We start from the raw sequence: 17190 nt of genomic DNA on the forward strand, positions 1-17190 counted from the left end.
CTATTTATTTAACAAACTTTATCATAAATACATTTGTAAATATAATTAACACATTTAATTATAATATCTATAAATACGGAAATACTAAATCAAAAATGTGTGTCGGCATGTCTTGAATAAATCAAAATTACGATTGATTTATATCTTAATGTTTACTGGTGACGAAAATTTAATCTGCATCGCGACGTAAAAAAAGCCAGTATGGAATTTCAACGATGCTGAGGACACTGGCGCCGACAAAAAGACCCAAAGCACTTCCTACTGAAACTAAATTAACAATAAATTAAATTACTAGGTAAATAAATTGTTTAATTATTTGGAAGCGGCTCGACTCGTTTTTTGACATAAAAAATTGAAAAGTAAACATTTGTTAATGCTTTTGGGCAAACAGTTTTACTCCACGCGCATCGGAAAAAAATTAGAGCGTCTACGAGAAATAAAAATTAAAAAAATTTTCAGGATTTCAAAGTTAAAAAAAATTTTTTCATGTTTTTTATTTAAATTTTATTTTTTTTCAGAGAAATTTATGTTCTGTCGTGTCTAACATTTTTTTGAGCTAGAAGAGAAGAAATTTTTTTTCATTCACTTCTATGTGCTAGCGTTTTTCCAGAAGACTTTTCTGATGCCAAAAAATCCGGTAGAAATCCCAGAGAAATTCTATAGAAAATTTAAACTCCGCTCCGAGTTCGAAAACAGCGGGAAGTTTTGGGGTTTTCCCGCAAGTTCAACCATTTTTCAGATATCTGATTAAAAATACTCATTGAAAAATATTAAATGGAATTGAAATTTCGATCATTTGAATACTTTGTAATTCTTTTAATGGAATTTAAAAGTATTGAAAAGAATTCAATCTTTCATCATTTTAGAAAAAGATTCAGAAAGATTTAAAAATGTGAATTCATTTTAATTTATTTCAATTCAAGTCATAACTTGAAATATTGAACTATTTTGGTATTGAGAAAAATTCAGAAAAATTAAAAATTCTTAATTTCTTTCAATTCTTTTCAATCCTACACTCGATCCAAAATATGGAACTATTTTGGTATTGAGGGAAATTCAGAAAGATTAAAAACTGTTAATTCATTCGAATCTTTTTCAATCCAACTCTTAACCCGAAATATGGAACTATTTTGGTATTGAGGAAGATTTAGAAAAATTGAAAACTGTCAATTGATTCGAATTTTTTTCGATGCTACTCGTAACCCTAAAATTCGAAACTTTTTTGTTATTGACGAGGATTCAGAAAGATTAAAAATATCAATTTATTCGGATCTTTTTCAATTCTTTGGAAGTTTAGAAATTTTTATATTATTTTTAGATTCAATAGAATTTAAAAGTATGAATTTTATATCCAAATGAAAACCTTGTGGAATAGAATTTATTCAAAAGTATTCAATTCTCGTCTTTTTCAATACTTTTCAATGAGTATTTTTAATCAGATTTTTCGGGAAAGTTAAAAATATATGAAACTAAAAAAACTAATTGAAGTAACCGTTTTTTGAAAAATTTTGTATTTTTATTCATCAATCTATCGGACAAAAATTTAAAAAAAAGAAAAAGTCATTTATGAATTTTTTATGGGTATAGCGCGAGTCCAATTTCCAAATAATTACCATCAATTTTTCTGAATGGTTAATATCTAATTATTTAATACCAATAACGTCAAGCATTGAATGAACTGTATAACGTTCATAGCGTTGTACCGGGCCAGGTAACATATTAAACTCTAGTTTAGTGACCGCCCAATCTGGTACATTTTCATCATCCAAAGTATTGTGTTCATGATCAATAACAATGTCTTCACAATCTGGTAGACAATTCGGGTTTTCTACTTGAGCAATAACTTCTTTATTGTTAAACCCACATTTAAGTTCAGTGTAATTGCAAGTACGGAATATGTCCGTAGGTGGGAATATATGACCTACGCACCCACAAGTATCGTTAAATTTTTTCATCTGACTTTCTACCATACACCCATGATAATTGTAAGTTTCAAGAAGAAATGAATCGTGAGTTTCTGTGGGTAATCTGCATTGGCGATCAGCAATCGACAGTGACTTGACCCCAGCATCATTGTACGTCGGTACTTGAGATATATCCCACATTGTCGGGGTAGGCTGGCTCCATTGGACGGTTAAAAACGTATCCCGACCTCCTTTTTGATTCGGATACTCGAATTGATTCGTGAACATCAACTGCAATTATTATTTTATTCAAACAATTTATGAAAAAAATCACCCCTGGTGAAAATTTTTCGGACTTTTGTCCGAAAAAGTCTTTAGAACTCTAGAACTGAGTTTTTCTGACAGAAGTCCGAAAAATTTTCACCAGGGACTTGATTTATTTAAAATAAATTTACGTTAAAAAAAGGATGCGATGAAGACCAGAATTCTGTTTTATTTGGATAAATTATTAATCTTGCCCCCTTTTTATGATGATTCATTACGAACTTAGGTAAGCTGGGATCGTCAGGAAGTTTTGAATGAAAACTATTAAATGAAAGACAGCGACCGAGATTTGTTGTTAGTGGAAAAAATAATTTACAGCAGTCAACTACTTTATCATTCCAAATACAAACACCAAAAACATCTTTGCAGTTGGGTGTGATCTAAATTTTAAAAATAAAAGAATCTTATAATTAATTTTAATATAGTAAATTACACACCATGGGAGGAAAGTAAGACTTTCCAAGCCGGGTGTGTAATTCTACCCAAGCTAAAAGCAAGTCCTACCTTCCTCCGTGGTATGTATATTAATTTTTACCAGAACTGTACTTGAAAGTTAAAATTTTTGCCCTTGATTGTGAGAAAAATGGCGCATGTACAAATTTTTATTACTTGTTTTCTCCCGAAAGAAAAGAGCGACTTTCTTCCCGCTAAAAAGGACAGGAATTTAAACTTTCAAATGCAGGTCTGGTGAAAAATAGTATACACACCACGGGGGAAGTTAGGACTTGCCTTTGGCTCGGGTAGACAATTACACACGCGGCTTAGAATGTCCTACTTTTCTTCCTTGATGTGTAATGTACTATTAATAGTCATATATTGATTGATATTTATACCTGGTTTTCTAGTTCTCTGAGTTCTTCAGATGTTAATGGTGCTTTCAATGCTGCATCGTATCCCATTTTTGCCCAATGGCTCAAGCGGCTCAAAGTATGAGCTTTGCGAGGATTAATGCCTGTAACTCTGCATAAGAAAAAGAATATATAATTTAGTAACAATAATAAGAAATAGTATATTACACACCAAGGGAGGAAAGTGGGACATTCCAAGCCGCGTGTATAATTGCCTACCCGAGCCTAAGGCGAGTCCCACCTTCCAACGTGGTGTGAATACAATTTTTCACCAGATTCACACCAGAAAGTTTAAATTTTTGTTTCTGTTTATGGAAAAAATGATACATGTCCTAGTTTTTGTCATAAAAAAAAAAAGAACAACTTTCTTTCCTCTAAACAGATCAGGAATTTAGACTTTCAGCGCAGGAATGATGGAAAAAAAAAATTTGAATAAAAAATACTTGATCGCGTAATCTTTTGCTCTTGAACTGAAAGAAAAACAAAAATGAAGCGCAGGAAAACTAATCTCCCAATTTAAATAATCAGTAGCCATAGTAATTGCAACTTTACGTGTCACAAATTCATCAATTATGCCCAAAATCAATGAAGTACAGAGCCACCAACTAACACCACAGGCTACTATCCAAAATAGCCTTCAATGAAAAACAAAAATATTATAATTAATAATTATATTTATTAAATTTATCCAAAATACCTTTCGGACCAATGCAAATCATCTTCAACCAAATATCTTATTCCATGTAAACTCGAATTCACAAAAAATGTTTTTATTACTTTCCAAATACTCAAGCTTCTTTTAGTTGTCTTCTTATTATTCTTCTTCTTCTTTTTGCTCTTATTTTTATCCATTGTCTTTTTAGTTTCGCTCATTGTGTTGTCAACTAGTTTTTAAAAATTTTAATTTCTCGTCACTTGTATTATATGTAGTTAATTATTCAGTTTAAATTCATGTCACGAAAGACCGTATAAATTTACTATCAAAATATCTTCACGCGAGAACTACTTTTATCTTTTAGTAAATTTATAATATAAATTATTTATTATTTTCGTAATCAATAATTTTTTATATGAACATAAATTCAAGCTTTTAATAATATATATCAAAATATATAGAGTTTTTTAATTGTGAGGTGTCACAATGAACTCACATTGGTGTAGTGGTGTTAAAACGGTGTATATTAGGGTGATCCAAAAAATAACAACTTTTTTTCTCGCAAAAAGATTTTTATTTTCCATAAGAATAACATGGAAAAATTTTTTTTTACGTCTTCTGATTTTTATAAGTAGCTAACGATGCGCAATAGAAATAATTGGCAAGCATACTAGTAGTAGTAGGGAATTAAATGCTCTACAACAAAAGATTCTTATCATTTTTTGAGGAATCTATTTGTTCAAAAGTTATTTGAGGTTGAAGTCGAATTCATATTAAATTTTGAGATTTTCTTACTTTTTCGGCGAAACTATCAGACCTATTACAAAATATTATTGGATCTTTTTTGTAGACAATTTTATTTCCTAGAAGTTATTTCTAACAAACTTTTTTCGAATTCCGCATTGTTTTCTAGTTATTTTTATTTTAATGTCATGCTCATAAAAAAAAATAGTCTCCTGATCGATTTTAAGAGCTTGACATTAAAATAAAAATAACTAGAAAACAATGCGGAATTCGAAAAAACTTTATTTGAAATAACTTCTAGGAAATAAAATTGTCTACAAAAAAGGTCCAATGATATTTTGTAATAGGTCTGATAATTCCACCGGAAAAGTAAGAAAATCTCAAAATTTAATATGAATTCGACTTCAACCTCAAATAACTTTTGAACAAATAGATTCCTCAAAAAATGATAAGAATCTTTTTTTGTAGAGTATTTAATTCCCTACAAAAGTATGCTTGCTAACTATTCCTATGACGCATCGTTAGCTACTTATAAAAATCAGAAGACGTAAAAAAAATTTTTTCCATGTTATTCTTATGGAAAATAAAAAAGTGCGATGTGGAACCTCTTGGTGTTAATATTAAGAGCTCTAATTTTCACAGGCGTCTTTTTTTATCTAAATGAAACTTTTGAACCTGTTTGCGAGAAAAAACAAAATTTGTTATTTTTTGGATCACCCTAGTGTATATAAGGAGTAATTAAACTCCGATCGGAGTACACTGTACAAAATTTTTGGTGTGATGAAAATAGTCTCCGAGGACTTTTACTCGGTCTGTTCGGTGTGAATTGACGGTGTGAAATTTTTTTGGTGTGAAATATCGAGCGGTGTACTTTTAACACGGTATAAGTGTATTCTTTAACACCATACGGTGTTACTACCTCAAATAGTGTCGGTAGTCTCCGAGGACTTGTACTAGGTCTGCTCGGTGTGAATTGACGGTGTGAAATTTTCTTGGTGTGAAATATCAAGCGGTGTACTTTTAACACAGTATGAGTATATTATTTAACACCATACGGTGTTATTACTTCAAATAGTATCTGATAAAATAGTCTGTAATTGAAAATGATGAAATCATATAAACACTGTAAAAAATGTTGAATCCGCGGAAATCGCGCGCGATGTGATGTAGATGATTTGGTGTTAAAATTTTTAACACTGCCGATGTGAAAGTTACACAACGCAGTATTAAATTTTGGATTGTGTATATTAACATTCTTGATACATTGGTAAATCTGTCGTATCATTAATTTTTGAAACAATAAAATGTTTTTTTTTGTGTTTGAGATACAGCTCGACTTCTGATACTTGGAAAATAAAATTAGTTTTTTTTAACACCGGAAATAATATTAACAGAGCTACTGGTGTTATTTTAACTCCGTTTTCGGAGTTAAACTTAATACCAAGACAGCATTCAAGTTGGAATGACTGCTTTACGACGTCTTTTTGAAGGTGTCCTCAAAAAGTCTTACAATGATTTCTTAAAGGTGTCATTTATAAGAACTCTTAATAGAAAGTTCTTGGAGACTCCATAAATAAGACGTACGTTTTGTGATGTCTAAATGTATTCTTTTTTAAACTTCTTTATGAAGTCAAAATTAGGAGCTCCTTAAAGACGTCATGGTAAATTCATACTGAAGTCTTATTTGCGAAGTCAGAAAAAAGAAGTCTTTTTAAAGACGTCTTACGAAGTTCGCTAGGTGGCTCATTCGACATCTTGAGAACTTCTTCAAGACTTCTTTAAGGTGTTGATGAAACGTCCAAATCATAAATAGAAGTTCATTCAGAACTCATCAAGACGTCATTTTGCTATCTGGGATTCTCGATGCATTTTGGTAAATCTGTCGTATCATTAATTTTTGAAACAATAAAACTTTTTTTTGTATTTGAGATACAACTCGACTTCTGATGCTTGAAAAATAAAATCAATTTTTTTTAACACCGGAAATAATATTAACAGAACTACCGGTGTTATTTTAACCTCGTTTTCGGAGTTAAACTTAACACCTGCATATCGTGGATTTACGCCATTTTTTTTTTACAGTGTAAAAATAAAATTCAAAATTAAAATGGGAAAATTTTCTGACAGCAGTACCTTTGTTTCCAATTAAATAAAACTACTCAATTTTTCACCAGTAGAAAATTCTCAACTTTAATTTTTACCTTTCTATAGTTTATAATTTTTTTATACAATTTACAATTTGATCTGATAAATTTAAAAAATAGTAATAAATAAATTTACATTTCGCACCGACATATGATCATTAGTCTATTAATTTCAATCATTTGACAGCATATTTGTCGTTAAAATTTTTCACAAAAAATGTCTAAACGATTCGATAATCGACTTAATTCAATAAATATTACAAAACATTATTTATAATTTGAAAAATCCAGCTCGGTCAAGATGGCGCCAATTTGAAATACCAAAAATGGTCGACACTTCCCGTTTCCTCTCAATACTTCTCTCTCTCTCCATTCTATGGAATCTTTGGGAACAACAAGTGAGAAAGAAACATTTATTTGAGTTTCGTTATATATTTTAATCGTTGGTCCTACTGCGACATGTAAAAGTCTGCACAGATTTTACTACCGTAACACACAAGGCTAAATTGGACACAGTCTTTAATTTAACTTTTTTTTTACCCAACTTATTACAAAAGTTTACGAATCACTTTATCGCGGTTGCGATAAAAAGTGTATAGTTGAGTTTTTCATAATAAATTTATTATATAATTATTCATAATTGATTCTTTAACAAATAACAACGTTGTAATGGCGTTAAATCCGTCGTACGAAGCAATCGGCGAGGGTTTCGTTCGTCAATATTATGCACTTTTTGACGATCCCGCTCAAAGGCCGAATTTAGTTAATCTATATAGTGTGAGTACTTTGTTTATTTGTTTATTTATTAGTTATTAATTATTATGTCAACAATATAAAATTTATTAACCATCAAACATAACCTAACACGTGTTATCTTTAGGCGGAGTCATCATTCATGACATTCGAAGGCCAGCAGATCCAAGGAGGCACCAAGATTATGGAAAAATTAAACGTAATTATTTATTTTATTAGTAAATATTTATTGACATAAAATTTGATTACTTGACAGTAAGGTAAGCGGCAAATTTTCTGACCTTTTGAAAACCGCGGATGCCGCGCTGGAAAAACGTTGATTATAAAATAAAAATCACGTGTTTTGTCATCAGTTTCTGATGAGAATTGTCGTTGAAAAAAATTAACAGTTTTTATTTATTTATAAGAAGAGTTTCTACAGGCCGAGTTTATGCTTTAAAAATTAACACGCTACAGTTTCCGACCCGAAAGACCCAATTATTGACTGGTGATTTGAACCAAATGTTGGTCGCAAATGTAGTTTTTAATGCAAGTTATTGCTGCAATAAAAACGATTTGAAAAATTTTAATTATCGACAGTTTAATATATAAAATAAAATTAATTTTTCTTGGACACGTTTTGATATAAATATAGCAACGATAGTAAGCGAAACGTTTAAAACATTATTAATTTGTTGTTATTTATAATTACTCATGTGATATTAATGTTCAAAACTTGTTGTTTGAAAAACAATAATTATAAATAAATTATCATAAGTGTAAACTATTATTTATGTTAACAAATAATTTGATTATTAGTTAAACAGCATTTATTTACAACTGTATAAATTATCGATGTGAAATGTTAAAATTCGAGGATCACTTACAGCAGCATACCCGCTAATTGCTGTACCACTTATTGACCTCCGTATTTCAGCGTTAAAATTAATTTTCATTCATTTAATCACCATCAAAAACATAAATATAATCAATTTTAAACATACGTATATATTTTATTTTATTTGCATATTAAATTATATAAAATTTAATTATTTAACCGGCGAACTCTAACTAGAAGAAATAATTTACGTAAACGGACTCATTGTTCTTAAAAAATTACAGTAAAAAGTTATTGATAGTTAATTTTTAACAAGAAAGTTCAGAAGTTATCACTTTAAAATTGAAAAGGTCAAAAACCGGGCCACGGTCTATTAGTAAGTAATTTATTTAATTTAAAATTTATTTCAGAGTTTGGGTTTCCAAAAAATAAATCGTGTGATCACGGCTATTGATTCTCAGCCAATGTTCGATGGTGGAGTACTGATCAGTGTCCTTGGAAGATTGAAGGTACATATATATTTATTTTAAAAACTTTCGGAGCTTATAATAATTATACAAAAATCAGATCAAAATTGATTAAATTTTTTTTTCAAACTGCAAGCAAAATTAAATTTAAAATCCGCTATTTTTATATTGGCGACTTGAAAAACAGAATCTATTAATTGATAATAATAATTGATGAAATAAAGTTATTGTCTTAATGGTTGGGCAGACCGATGATGATCAGCCCCATGCGTATGTCCAGACTTTTGTCCTGTCGCCTATTGGCACCAGCTTTTTCGTGCAGCACGACATCTTCAGACTCGGGTTGCACAACAGTGTCTAGGCTATAAATATTTTTGATCGTCCAATGATCATTATGAATCGTGGTAAAAAGAAAATAAATAAATAATCAAGCTCAAGGAATTTTAATCTTCAAATCACCTCTGCTTGATTCCTAAACTAGTTGACACATGATTTTTATTGTCGTTTAAACTTTTCCTTAGTTAGTGCTTTTATTAATTTGTCAAAGCATGATTATCAATCAATTAATTAATAACTTACTATCAGGGGTGTGCGAATAGTTCAAACTTACAAATTATTCGTATCGAATCGAATAATTCGAATTATTCGTAAGCTTTCAAATTATTCGTTAATTCTCAAATAATTCAAAAATTATCTTTTGAACGACTTAAAATTGCAATAGTTTTTCAAATAATTCAAATTTATGTCAGAAAGTAGTAGAACTTGAACACGAATCTACGAAAAAATTATTTTTGGTTACTTTAAAAAGGTTCCATGACAACTGATCACAGACAACTGATCCCCGACAAGTGATCACATGACAATCGATTCAACAGACAACTGATCCCACAGAGAACTTGGGATCAATATAAGATATTTGTTTAATTATAAGATATTTCATATCATATTAATTATAGATCTTCAAATAAATTTTTTTTTATTATTATTGTGAAAATAATAAATTAATTGTCGATGGGATCAGATGTCGGTGGGATCATTTTTTAGGGATCACTTGTCGTAGTATAGACGGCACACCCTTTAAAAACTCAGCTCATTATTAAATAAAATTTAAATATTCTAAAGCTGACCAAAATTTTCTCGATTTAAATCGAGTAATTTGAAAAGTTACAAATAATTCAAAAACTTTCGGATATTTTGAAAATTGTCAAATAATTTAAAAAGTTACGAGAATTTTCTAAAAATTCAGAAATTCGAATTATTCGGTTTGAAATCCGTTTCGATTCGAACCCGATTTGCACACCCCTACTTACTATCCATCTGTTTTAAAATTATTTTAATTAATCGATATTAATCAGCAAAATTAACATGAGCCTAGAGATTGATAATAATTTCTTAAAGCTTTATTTTTATTTGGACCTCAACGGTCACAATTTCCTTACAAACCATAACGGCCACAAGTCTATCGAACTCCCAAAATTAAAAAAAATTATATATAGAAAAAAAATTTCTAGTTTTAAATTGCTTGGGATTTTCTGGATCCCATGTGACCGTCGTGGGTTAATGGTTTGATTTTGCAGTAAAAAATTTAATGAGAACTTTAAAAATAATCAGTCTCTAGATTCTTATCATAATTAAAAATAAAAAACCAATTTTATCGATTTATTTATTAAATATTTTAAAATAATTATTTTGATGTTATTGCAGACTGATGACGATCCTCCACACATGTACTACCAGACGTTTGTGCTGAAGCCACTGGCAAATTCGTTCTTCTGCCAGCACGATATGTTCCGTCTTGGTATCCACGACGTTGCATAAGAAGAACAGAAGTTATAAGATTGATTTTTAATAAAAAAAAAAAAAAAAAAAAAAGAAAAAAATCTTACATGAAGATGAAAAAAAAAAATGCTCGTTGATTTTTTTATCAATAACAAAATTAACGAAGTCGAGTGACAGTCAAACTACGGGAACTGACCTCGAAAATGAAAATAAAATAATAATATTAATAATGAAACTTACTGACATCTTTAGTTTTTTTCTCGTTTACTCATTAATTTTTTATCTTAATTATTAACTAATTGTTTTTTTTCACTACAACTACATTTCATTGAATGATACCTAGAGTTTTTATACAACAAAATAAATTATAAAGCTTGAAAAATTGTTTAAATAAAGTACAATTAAATTTAAATAGCTTTATTTTTTTTTTTTTTTTTAATTGAAAATAAATTAATATAAAATAATAACCAACGCAATATTGTTAATAAATTTTAACCAGCAATTCTATATCATCATTCATTTGTTGAAATTTTTTTTATATTTTTAAATAAAATAGAAAAATTTTTCAAGTTTATTGTAATTAAAATATTTTATCATTAAATTAATGCTGTGTATTTTTGTAATTTAAAAAGGTTAGATGTTGAATACAAAATATGCAAATGAAATCAATACGTTCGCACTTCTTATATTTAAAACATATATATATTAGACTGCTAAATAAAACATATATTTTTTATTTCGGTCTGATGCGAAAATTAAGTTGAATGTAACATGAAAAAAATTAGATACCAAGTTTAGTCCTCCAACTTAGTTACAAAACGCGCGCTCGTTCAAATAAAATTTCTTATTTAAATACAATGAGAAAATTACTTTTTAATTTTGAAATTTTACAACTCGTTAACGGATCAATTAAATCGACCTTTACATATTTTTGTAAAGAACTGAATATTATAATTTTTCTAGAGCAGGAGGTCGTACTGAACGCATCTGAGCAGTTGTCGCCTTATAACTTCATAATTTAATATTTTTTTCTAAGATTATGTCGCTGAAATCCGCATATTAGCCCGTTTTGGCCCATTTTTAATGCCAATAGCATTCTTACTAAGACTCCATGGCTGCCTTTACGTGCTATCATTATTTTTCTAGTGCAGGAGGTCACATTTAACTCACCTGAGTTCGATAACGCATGTACAACAATGTTTTAGAGCTCAAGGAGCTCGAAAAAAGCGGGAAATTTTGGGGCTGGTCCGCAGTGCCAACCGATGCCCAGATTTTTTCTTATCTTATACTCAAGGTAGTTTTCGTATGGGTCCGAAAAAAAAATCGACTTTATTTGTCACAGTCTAGTATATATAACTTTACACGTTGTTTATAGTATATATAGCTTTGAAGATTAAGTAATTAATCATTTTTATTAAATACATTAATTGGCAATCAAAAAAAAAAAATTCTTTTTCTCCAATGAAATAATTTTTTTACAAATTTCCCCGTCTTTCTTGTTCTTTTTCAATGGCTTCAAATAATGCTTGGAAATTTCCAGCTCCGAAACCCTACAAGTTAATATTTTATTATTTGTATTATTCTTTACTTTACATTAATAAAATCTAATATTAATAAATTACTAAAATATAACTCACGTTGTGGTTTCTACGTTGAATAATTTCTATAAAAAGTGTAGGCCGGTCTTCGACATTTTTACTGAAGATTTGAAGGAGATAACCATTTTCATCATAGTCAATAAGGATCTTAAGTTTTTGTAGGATGGTAAGATCTTCAACTATTTTAGTGCTACTTGATTTCAATTTTTCTCGAAGCATATCATAATAGCTGTCCGGAACATATAAGAATTCTACTCCACGGGCTCTTAAGTTTTCAATTGACTTGATGATATCACTTGTATTTAACGCAATATGTTGGATACCAGGACCTCCGTAATACTCAACGAATTCTTGAATCTGTGACCGTCTTTTTCCTGGCGCTGGTTCGTTTATCGGAATCTTAACTGTTTCTTCCCAATTGGTCATTACAATTGAACGAAGTGCTGAGAATTCAGTGTGAAGTTGCGTATCATCAACTGACCAAAATCTATGAAACTGAAGGCACTGCTCGTACCTAATAATTTTTAATTATATTTAACTATTATATTATGAGTAAATATATATGAGCCATTCCATGGCAAATCGGGTGACACGACCGATGATCCGAGGACAATTGATCCGCGACAATTGATCCTTGCGACGATTGATCCGTCGATAAAATGCGTGTAACATGAAAAAAGGGCGTAATTTTTCATGTTACACGCATTTTATCGACGGATCAATTGTCGCGGATCATTTGTTACGTAATCGGCAAATCGAGTTTTCTTTCCAAACATTTTTGTAAATTTTTAAATTTTTATCTCTTTTCAAACTCGAGTCATTGAATTAAAAAAAAAAAATCAATTAGAAGATTTATGGAATTTTATAATTTTGACAAGAAAAAGAAATTTTTACGCAATAAGGAGTCATTATTTTTGTTTTATATTTTTACTTTTTGATGGAAAATGACCCATGGGAAGTAATAAAATATTTACCACTTGGCAACTGGTTCCATTTGTTGGTCAGGTTGATTACCGACACAATGATCAATAAAATCCAATTTTGTTGGTGGCCTGGAATAATTAATTTCTGTAATTAACTGTAAAAGTAGTTAATTTAAATGTCAAACGTACAAGAGTCTAGTAATAGGATCAGGTTGCACATCAGCATATCCAGGAAGAAAATGTCCATGGTACTTAGTTCTATCAACAAAAGTGTGCAGAGTATCACCGAACTAAAAACAAATTTTTTAAAACTTATTAATAGTTAAGGTAAAATATCTCGTACTCGATCAGGGGACTAGTGCCCGATCACTTCATGTAAAGTGAACGAATGCACAAAAGGATTCTGGTGTAGGTGTGGTGGAATTTAACAGCGAGCAACAATCAACATATACTTAATAATTAGTAGCCTTGATATACTAGCTAATTATTGAGAATATTTCAGCGGAATTATAACACAAGAATAATTCATATGAAGCAAAGCGGTTTAAGAGCCCGAGATTGTACTCTTCATGTATTTTTATAGATATATTTAGTAAAATTTAGTAAATACAGATATACAAATACATAAGTGATCGGGTACTAGTTCTCTCATTGGGTATAAGTTCTCTCATCGGGTATCAGCTCTCTAATTAGGTACTAATTCACTGATCGGTTACTAGTTCCCTGATCGAGTACTAGGTCTCTGATCAGGTACTAGTTCTCTGATCGGGTACTAGGTCTTTTTACATAAGTACTTTTTTTTTAATCTAAGGTAAAAAACATAGTACCCGATCAGGGAACTAGTACCTGATCAAGGAACTAGTATACCCGACCAGGGAACTAGTAACCAATCAGAGAATTCGTACCCTATCAGGGAACTAGTATCCGATCAGATAATTTGTACCCGATCAGGGAACTCTTAATGATTTTAAAAATTAAAGCTTACAGTTTGAACAGTAGCCATCCTGACAGTACCGTGCTCATCTTTTTCTTCCCAAATGTCTTTAACTATTTTAGCGCCTCGTTGCTTAGCAATACGTACAATCGTATCAATATCTTCAACACTAAAAGCAATATCTCGAACACCATCTCCATGACGTGCTAAATGCAGAGACATCTCTTTATCATCTGGCTCATATGCTGATTCAAAAACGAAAACAATTTTGTTCTGTTTGACAGCATGAGAAGCTAATTTCCGTGATCCCGTTTCCAATCCTCGGTAACCTAGAGGCTCAAAGCCAAATCTCGCGCAATAAAAACCTGCTGCCTGCTTAGCATTTCCTACCCACAGTTTCAGGTGATCAAATGCTATAAATTTTCCACCGGCCGGCTAAAATAATTTAATTTGATTAATTTTTTAATTGCACATAAATTTTTGAGTATTATTTAGACTTACTTTTGGGCCTTTATCAGTGTACGTAGTCTGAAATAAATAAATAATAATAAATTTTTGTTAAAAAATATAAGAACCCTCGCAGATTTGAATCACGGTGGAAACACCGTGGAAGTGTAAACACCGTGGATCCACTGTGGTTACACGGTGGGTTTGTTCCATTTCACCACCGGGTATACACAGTGTATCTACTGTGATTACGCGGTGTATCCACCGTGATTTCACGGTGGCTTGACCACTGTGTATACACGGTGTTTCCACTGTGATTACGTGGTGTACCCACCGTGATTCCACGGTGGCTTTGTGCGATTTCACCACCGTGGTTCCACGGTGTATCCACCGCGTAATCACAGTGAAAACACCGTGTATACACGGTGGCATAGACACCGTGGAATCACGGTGGATACACCGCGTAATCACAGTGGTACAATGGAACAAACCCACCGTGTTTCCACCGTGATCCAAATCTGCGAGGGAAGTAATTAGAATTATTAAGTTTGTATAAATAGAGAACATGAACGTAACAATTAAAGAAATAGCAGTAAAATTCATTAAAGAATGCGTAAAAATGGAGGACAAAAGTTGGTCAGAAATAGTGGAGAGGGAAGAAATGAGAGGAATAATGAACAGAAATCCAACAAAATGGGGAAAATCGGTCAAGAAAACTTTAAAAAAGTGTGGGAAGACTACAGTAATGATCGACAGAAACTAAGAAAATGAGGAGATAGATAAAAGAACCGGACGAAGGGATAGAAAAAATAAGAGAAAAATGAAAGGAAGAAGACGAAGAGGTGATTGAGAAATCAACGTATTGCAAGTTGAGCAAAAAATAAAACTGAAGTGGAACGAGAACTACTACTGGAAGAAAGATAAAGTAAAGGGAGAAGATGAAGAAATATGGGCGAGAATAAAATACGGAAATATAGGTAGCGGACAGGAAAGGATGCAGCAGTTAGGGCATGCAGGGTCTGTGGAAAAGAAGATGAGACGTTGGTGCATCTACTGAGATGTAAAGAACTAGCAAAAAAGATGGAAAAAAAATAACAGGGATATCTAAAAATATGGGAGAAATTACAGAAGAGGGGAGAGACAGAGGAAAGCATAGGGAGAGACAAAGGTAGAAATTTGTGAGGTCTTCAAAAAAAATTGAAGAGACTTTAAGAGTCAGGGTAAAGTAACATCTGAGACGCGGGCAATCAAGATGACGTACGAAAAGTTTTTACTTACCCTAAGAAATTTTTCACATTATGAATTGCAAATGTAAATTTTTACGGGTGAGAAAAAATTTCTAGTTCTCAGAAGATTTTTATTTTCTCTTCAGTGCAAAAATTTTTTTTGCGCCAAGAAATCTTTTTTTTGTGGAGGAAAAGATATAAAAAGTAAAGGGAAGTAAAAAAAGAAGAGAAGTAAGATAAATATAAAATATATGAATCGTTTATTTGAGAAACCCCATAAGTCATGTTTTTTTCGAAATTGGGTTTTTTGCATTTTTGGTTTCTTTGGATGTCCCTCTATAGAAATCAATCAAAATATGCATCAAATCAGCGTTTTAAAAAAAATTAACGGGGTGACAGCAATTTCATTTAATTGAGAAACCCCATAAGTCAATGACTCAAATAAACATATGCAGTTTTAGTTTTACAGAAATGATTTTTGTTTTTTTTTACTTAAAATTCGCGCTTTTTTGGAAAATTAATTTCAAATGTTGTTTTATTGTTGACTGTTATATGACTAATTAAAATGTTTAAATTATTATAATTTTTTGTAATTTCTGAGTTTCTAAGTTCAAATATTTATTTAATACTTCATTTTATCAGTGTAATAAATGATTTGAGTGGAAACATTTAAAAAAACAATGATTTTATAACTTTTTTTTCCGTTTGGTTGAGAAACCCCATAAGTCAATGAACTTTAAATAATTTCTTCAAGTAGTTTCAGTTAAAAAATTAAACTTTTCTTGTTGGAATCTTTTTCAGCGACGCTAACATTATTGTATTCAATTATTTATTTATTATTTTAATGTCAAGTTTTTCCAAAAGAATGTTTTTTGTGTTTCCTGAAAAATGTTATTTTCTTGACTTATGGAGTTTCTCAAATAAACGATTCATATAAAGTATGAATAAAACTTTGTAAAAGACAAAGTCGTAGAAATAAAGCCCATTATTATCAACTTACCATAATTATTATAATATATAAAAATTTATTGATGAAAATGCAACTATTTCTTAACACAAACTGAGGACTCAGCTCTGAAGCATTTAAATAAGAGACTTGAAAGTAGGTAGGGCCCAGGATCTAAATCGCAATTGGCTGAATGGTGGAGGCTTGTTTATTAAACAAGTTTCAGCTTTTTATTTTATTGTTAATTAATGCGAGATTATGAATTATCCAGAAATATTAAAACCGGATTGTCACGAAGTAAACGCCTGATTTCTATTTACTTCTTTAAAATCACAGCTAAAACTATTTTTTATTTTAATTACTGATTTTAAAATTAAATTATTTTATTACGAAATTTTTTTAATTCAAAATATTTACAATTTAAAAAATATATTTAGTACTTTTATCTTTTGCTTGAGCTGTTATCAAGTTGCAAAAAAATACGATCCCCAATTTAATTACATACATTTCTATATCTAGACAAACAATAAATATTTACAATAAAAAACTTGTATATTTATTAAATTATATCACTTCAATTGAGCGAAATTTCGATAACTATCGTGACATTTTCAATTAAATAATTTATTATTATTGCAGTAAACAGTAATCGAGTAGAGAATAATTTACAATATTTTCTTT

At 30.4% G+C, this 17190-nt stretch overlaps 3 protein-coding genes across 5 annotated transcripts; 1 reads left to right on the forward strand and 2 right to left on the reverse strand.

Moving 5' to 3' along the window:
* Nucleotides 1–12: 12 nt before the first annotated feature.
* LOC130664648 (pickpocket protein 28) lies at nt 13–7155 on the reverse strand. Of its 2 annotated transcripts, XM_057464660.1 has the most exons (7): nt 6677–7155; nt 3774–3960; nt 3520–3711; nt 3062–3188; nt 2360–2608; nt 1655–2195; nt 13–267 (listed from the first exon to the last, which is right to left on the reverse strand). In XM_057464660.1, the coding sequence occupies exons 2-7, from the start codon at nt 3947–3949 to the stop codon at nt 170–172; spliced, it is 1383 nt and encodes a 460-aa protein (XP_057320643.1). In that variant the 5' UTR covers nt 3950–3960; nt 6677–7155; the 3' UTR covers nt 13–169. The 2 variants fall into 2 exon arrangements, with proteins under 2 accessions (XP_057320643.1, XP_057320644.1); XM_057464661.1 differs by lacking the exon at nt 3520–3711.
* On the forward strand, nt 7047–10536 carry LOC130664658 (probable nuclear transport factor 2). 2 transcript variants are annotated; one of them, XM_057464681.1, is made up of 5 exons: nt 7047–7396; nt 7500–7571; nt 8600–8698; nt 8904–9060; nt 10361–10536. In XM_057464681.1, exons 1-4 carry the CDS (start codon nt 7289–7291, stop codon nt 9015–9017), a joined length of 393 nt encoding a protein of 130 aa, XP_057320664.1. In that variant the 5' UTR covers nt 7047–7288; the 3' UTR covers nt 9018–9060; nt 10361–10536. The 2 variants fall into 2 exon arrangements, with proteins under 2 accessions (XP_057320664.1, XP_057320663.1); XM_057464680.1 differs by lacking the exon at nt 8904–9060 and having other exon boundaries at nt 7061–7396.
* A 395-nt stretch (nt 10537–10931) lies between these two features.
* On the reverse strand, nt 10932–16678 carry LOC130664655 (4-hydroxyphenylpyruvate dioxygenase). The gene is made up of 7 exons (XM_057464677.1): nt 16564–16678; nt 14392–14418; nt 13942–14325; nt 13146–13246; nt 13008–13085; nt 12073–12547; nt 10932–11985 (listed from the first exon to the last, which is right to left on the reverse strand). Exons 1-7 carry the CDS (start codon nt 16564–16566, stop codon nt 11911–11913), a joined length of 1143 nt encoding a protein of 380 aa, XP_057320660.1. The 5' UTR covers nt 16567–16678; the 3' UTR covers nt 10932–11910.
* Between the last annotated feature and the right edge of the window lie 512 nt (nt 16679–17190).

This window comes from Microplitis mediator, chromosome 3 (assembly GCF_029852145.1).
Source record: "Microplitis mediator isolate UGA2020A chromosome 3, iyMicMedi2.1, whole genome shotgun sequence".
Lineage (NCBI taxonomy): Eukaryota > Metazoa > Arthropoda > Insecta > Hymenoptera > Braconidae > Microplitis > Microplitis mediator.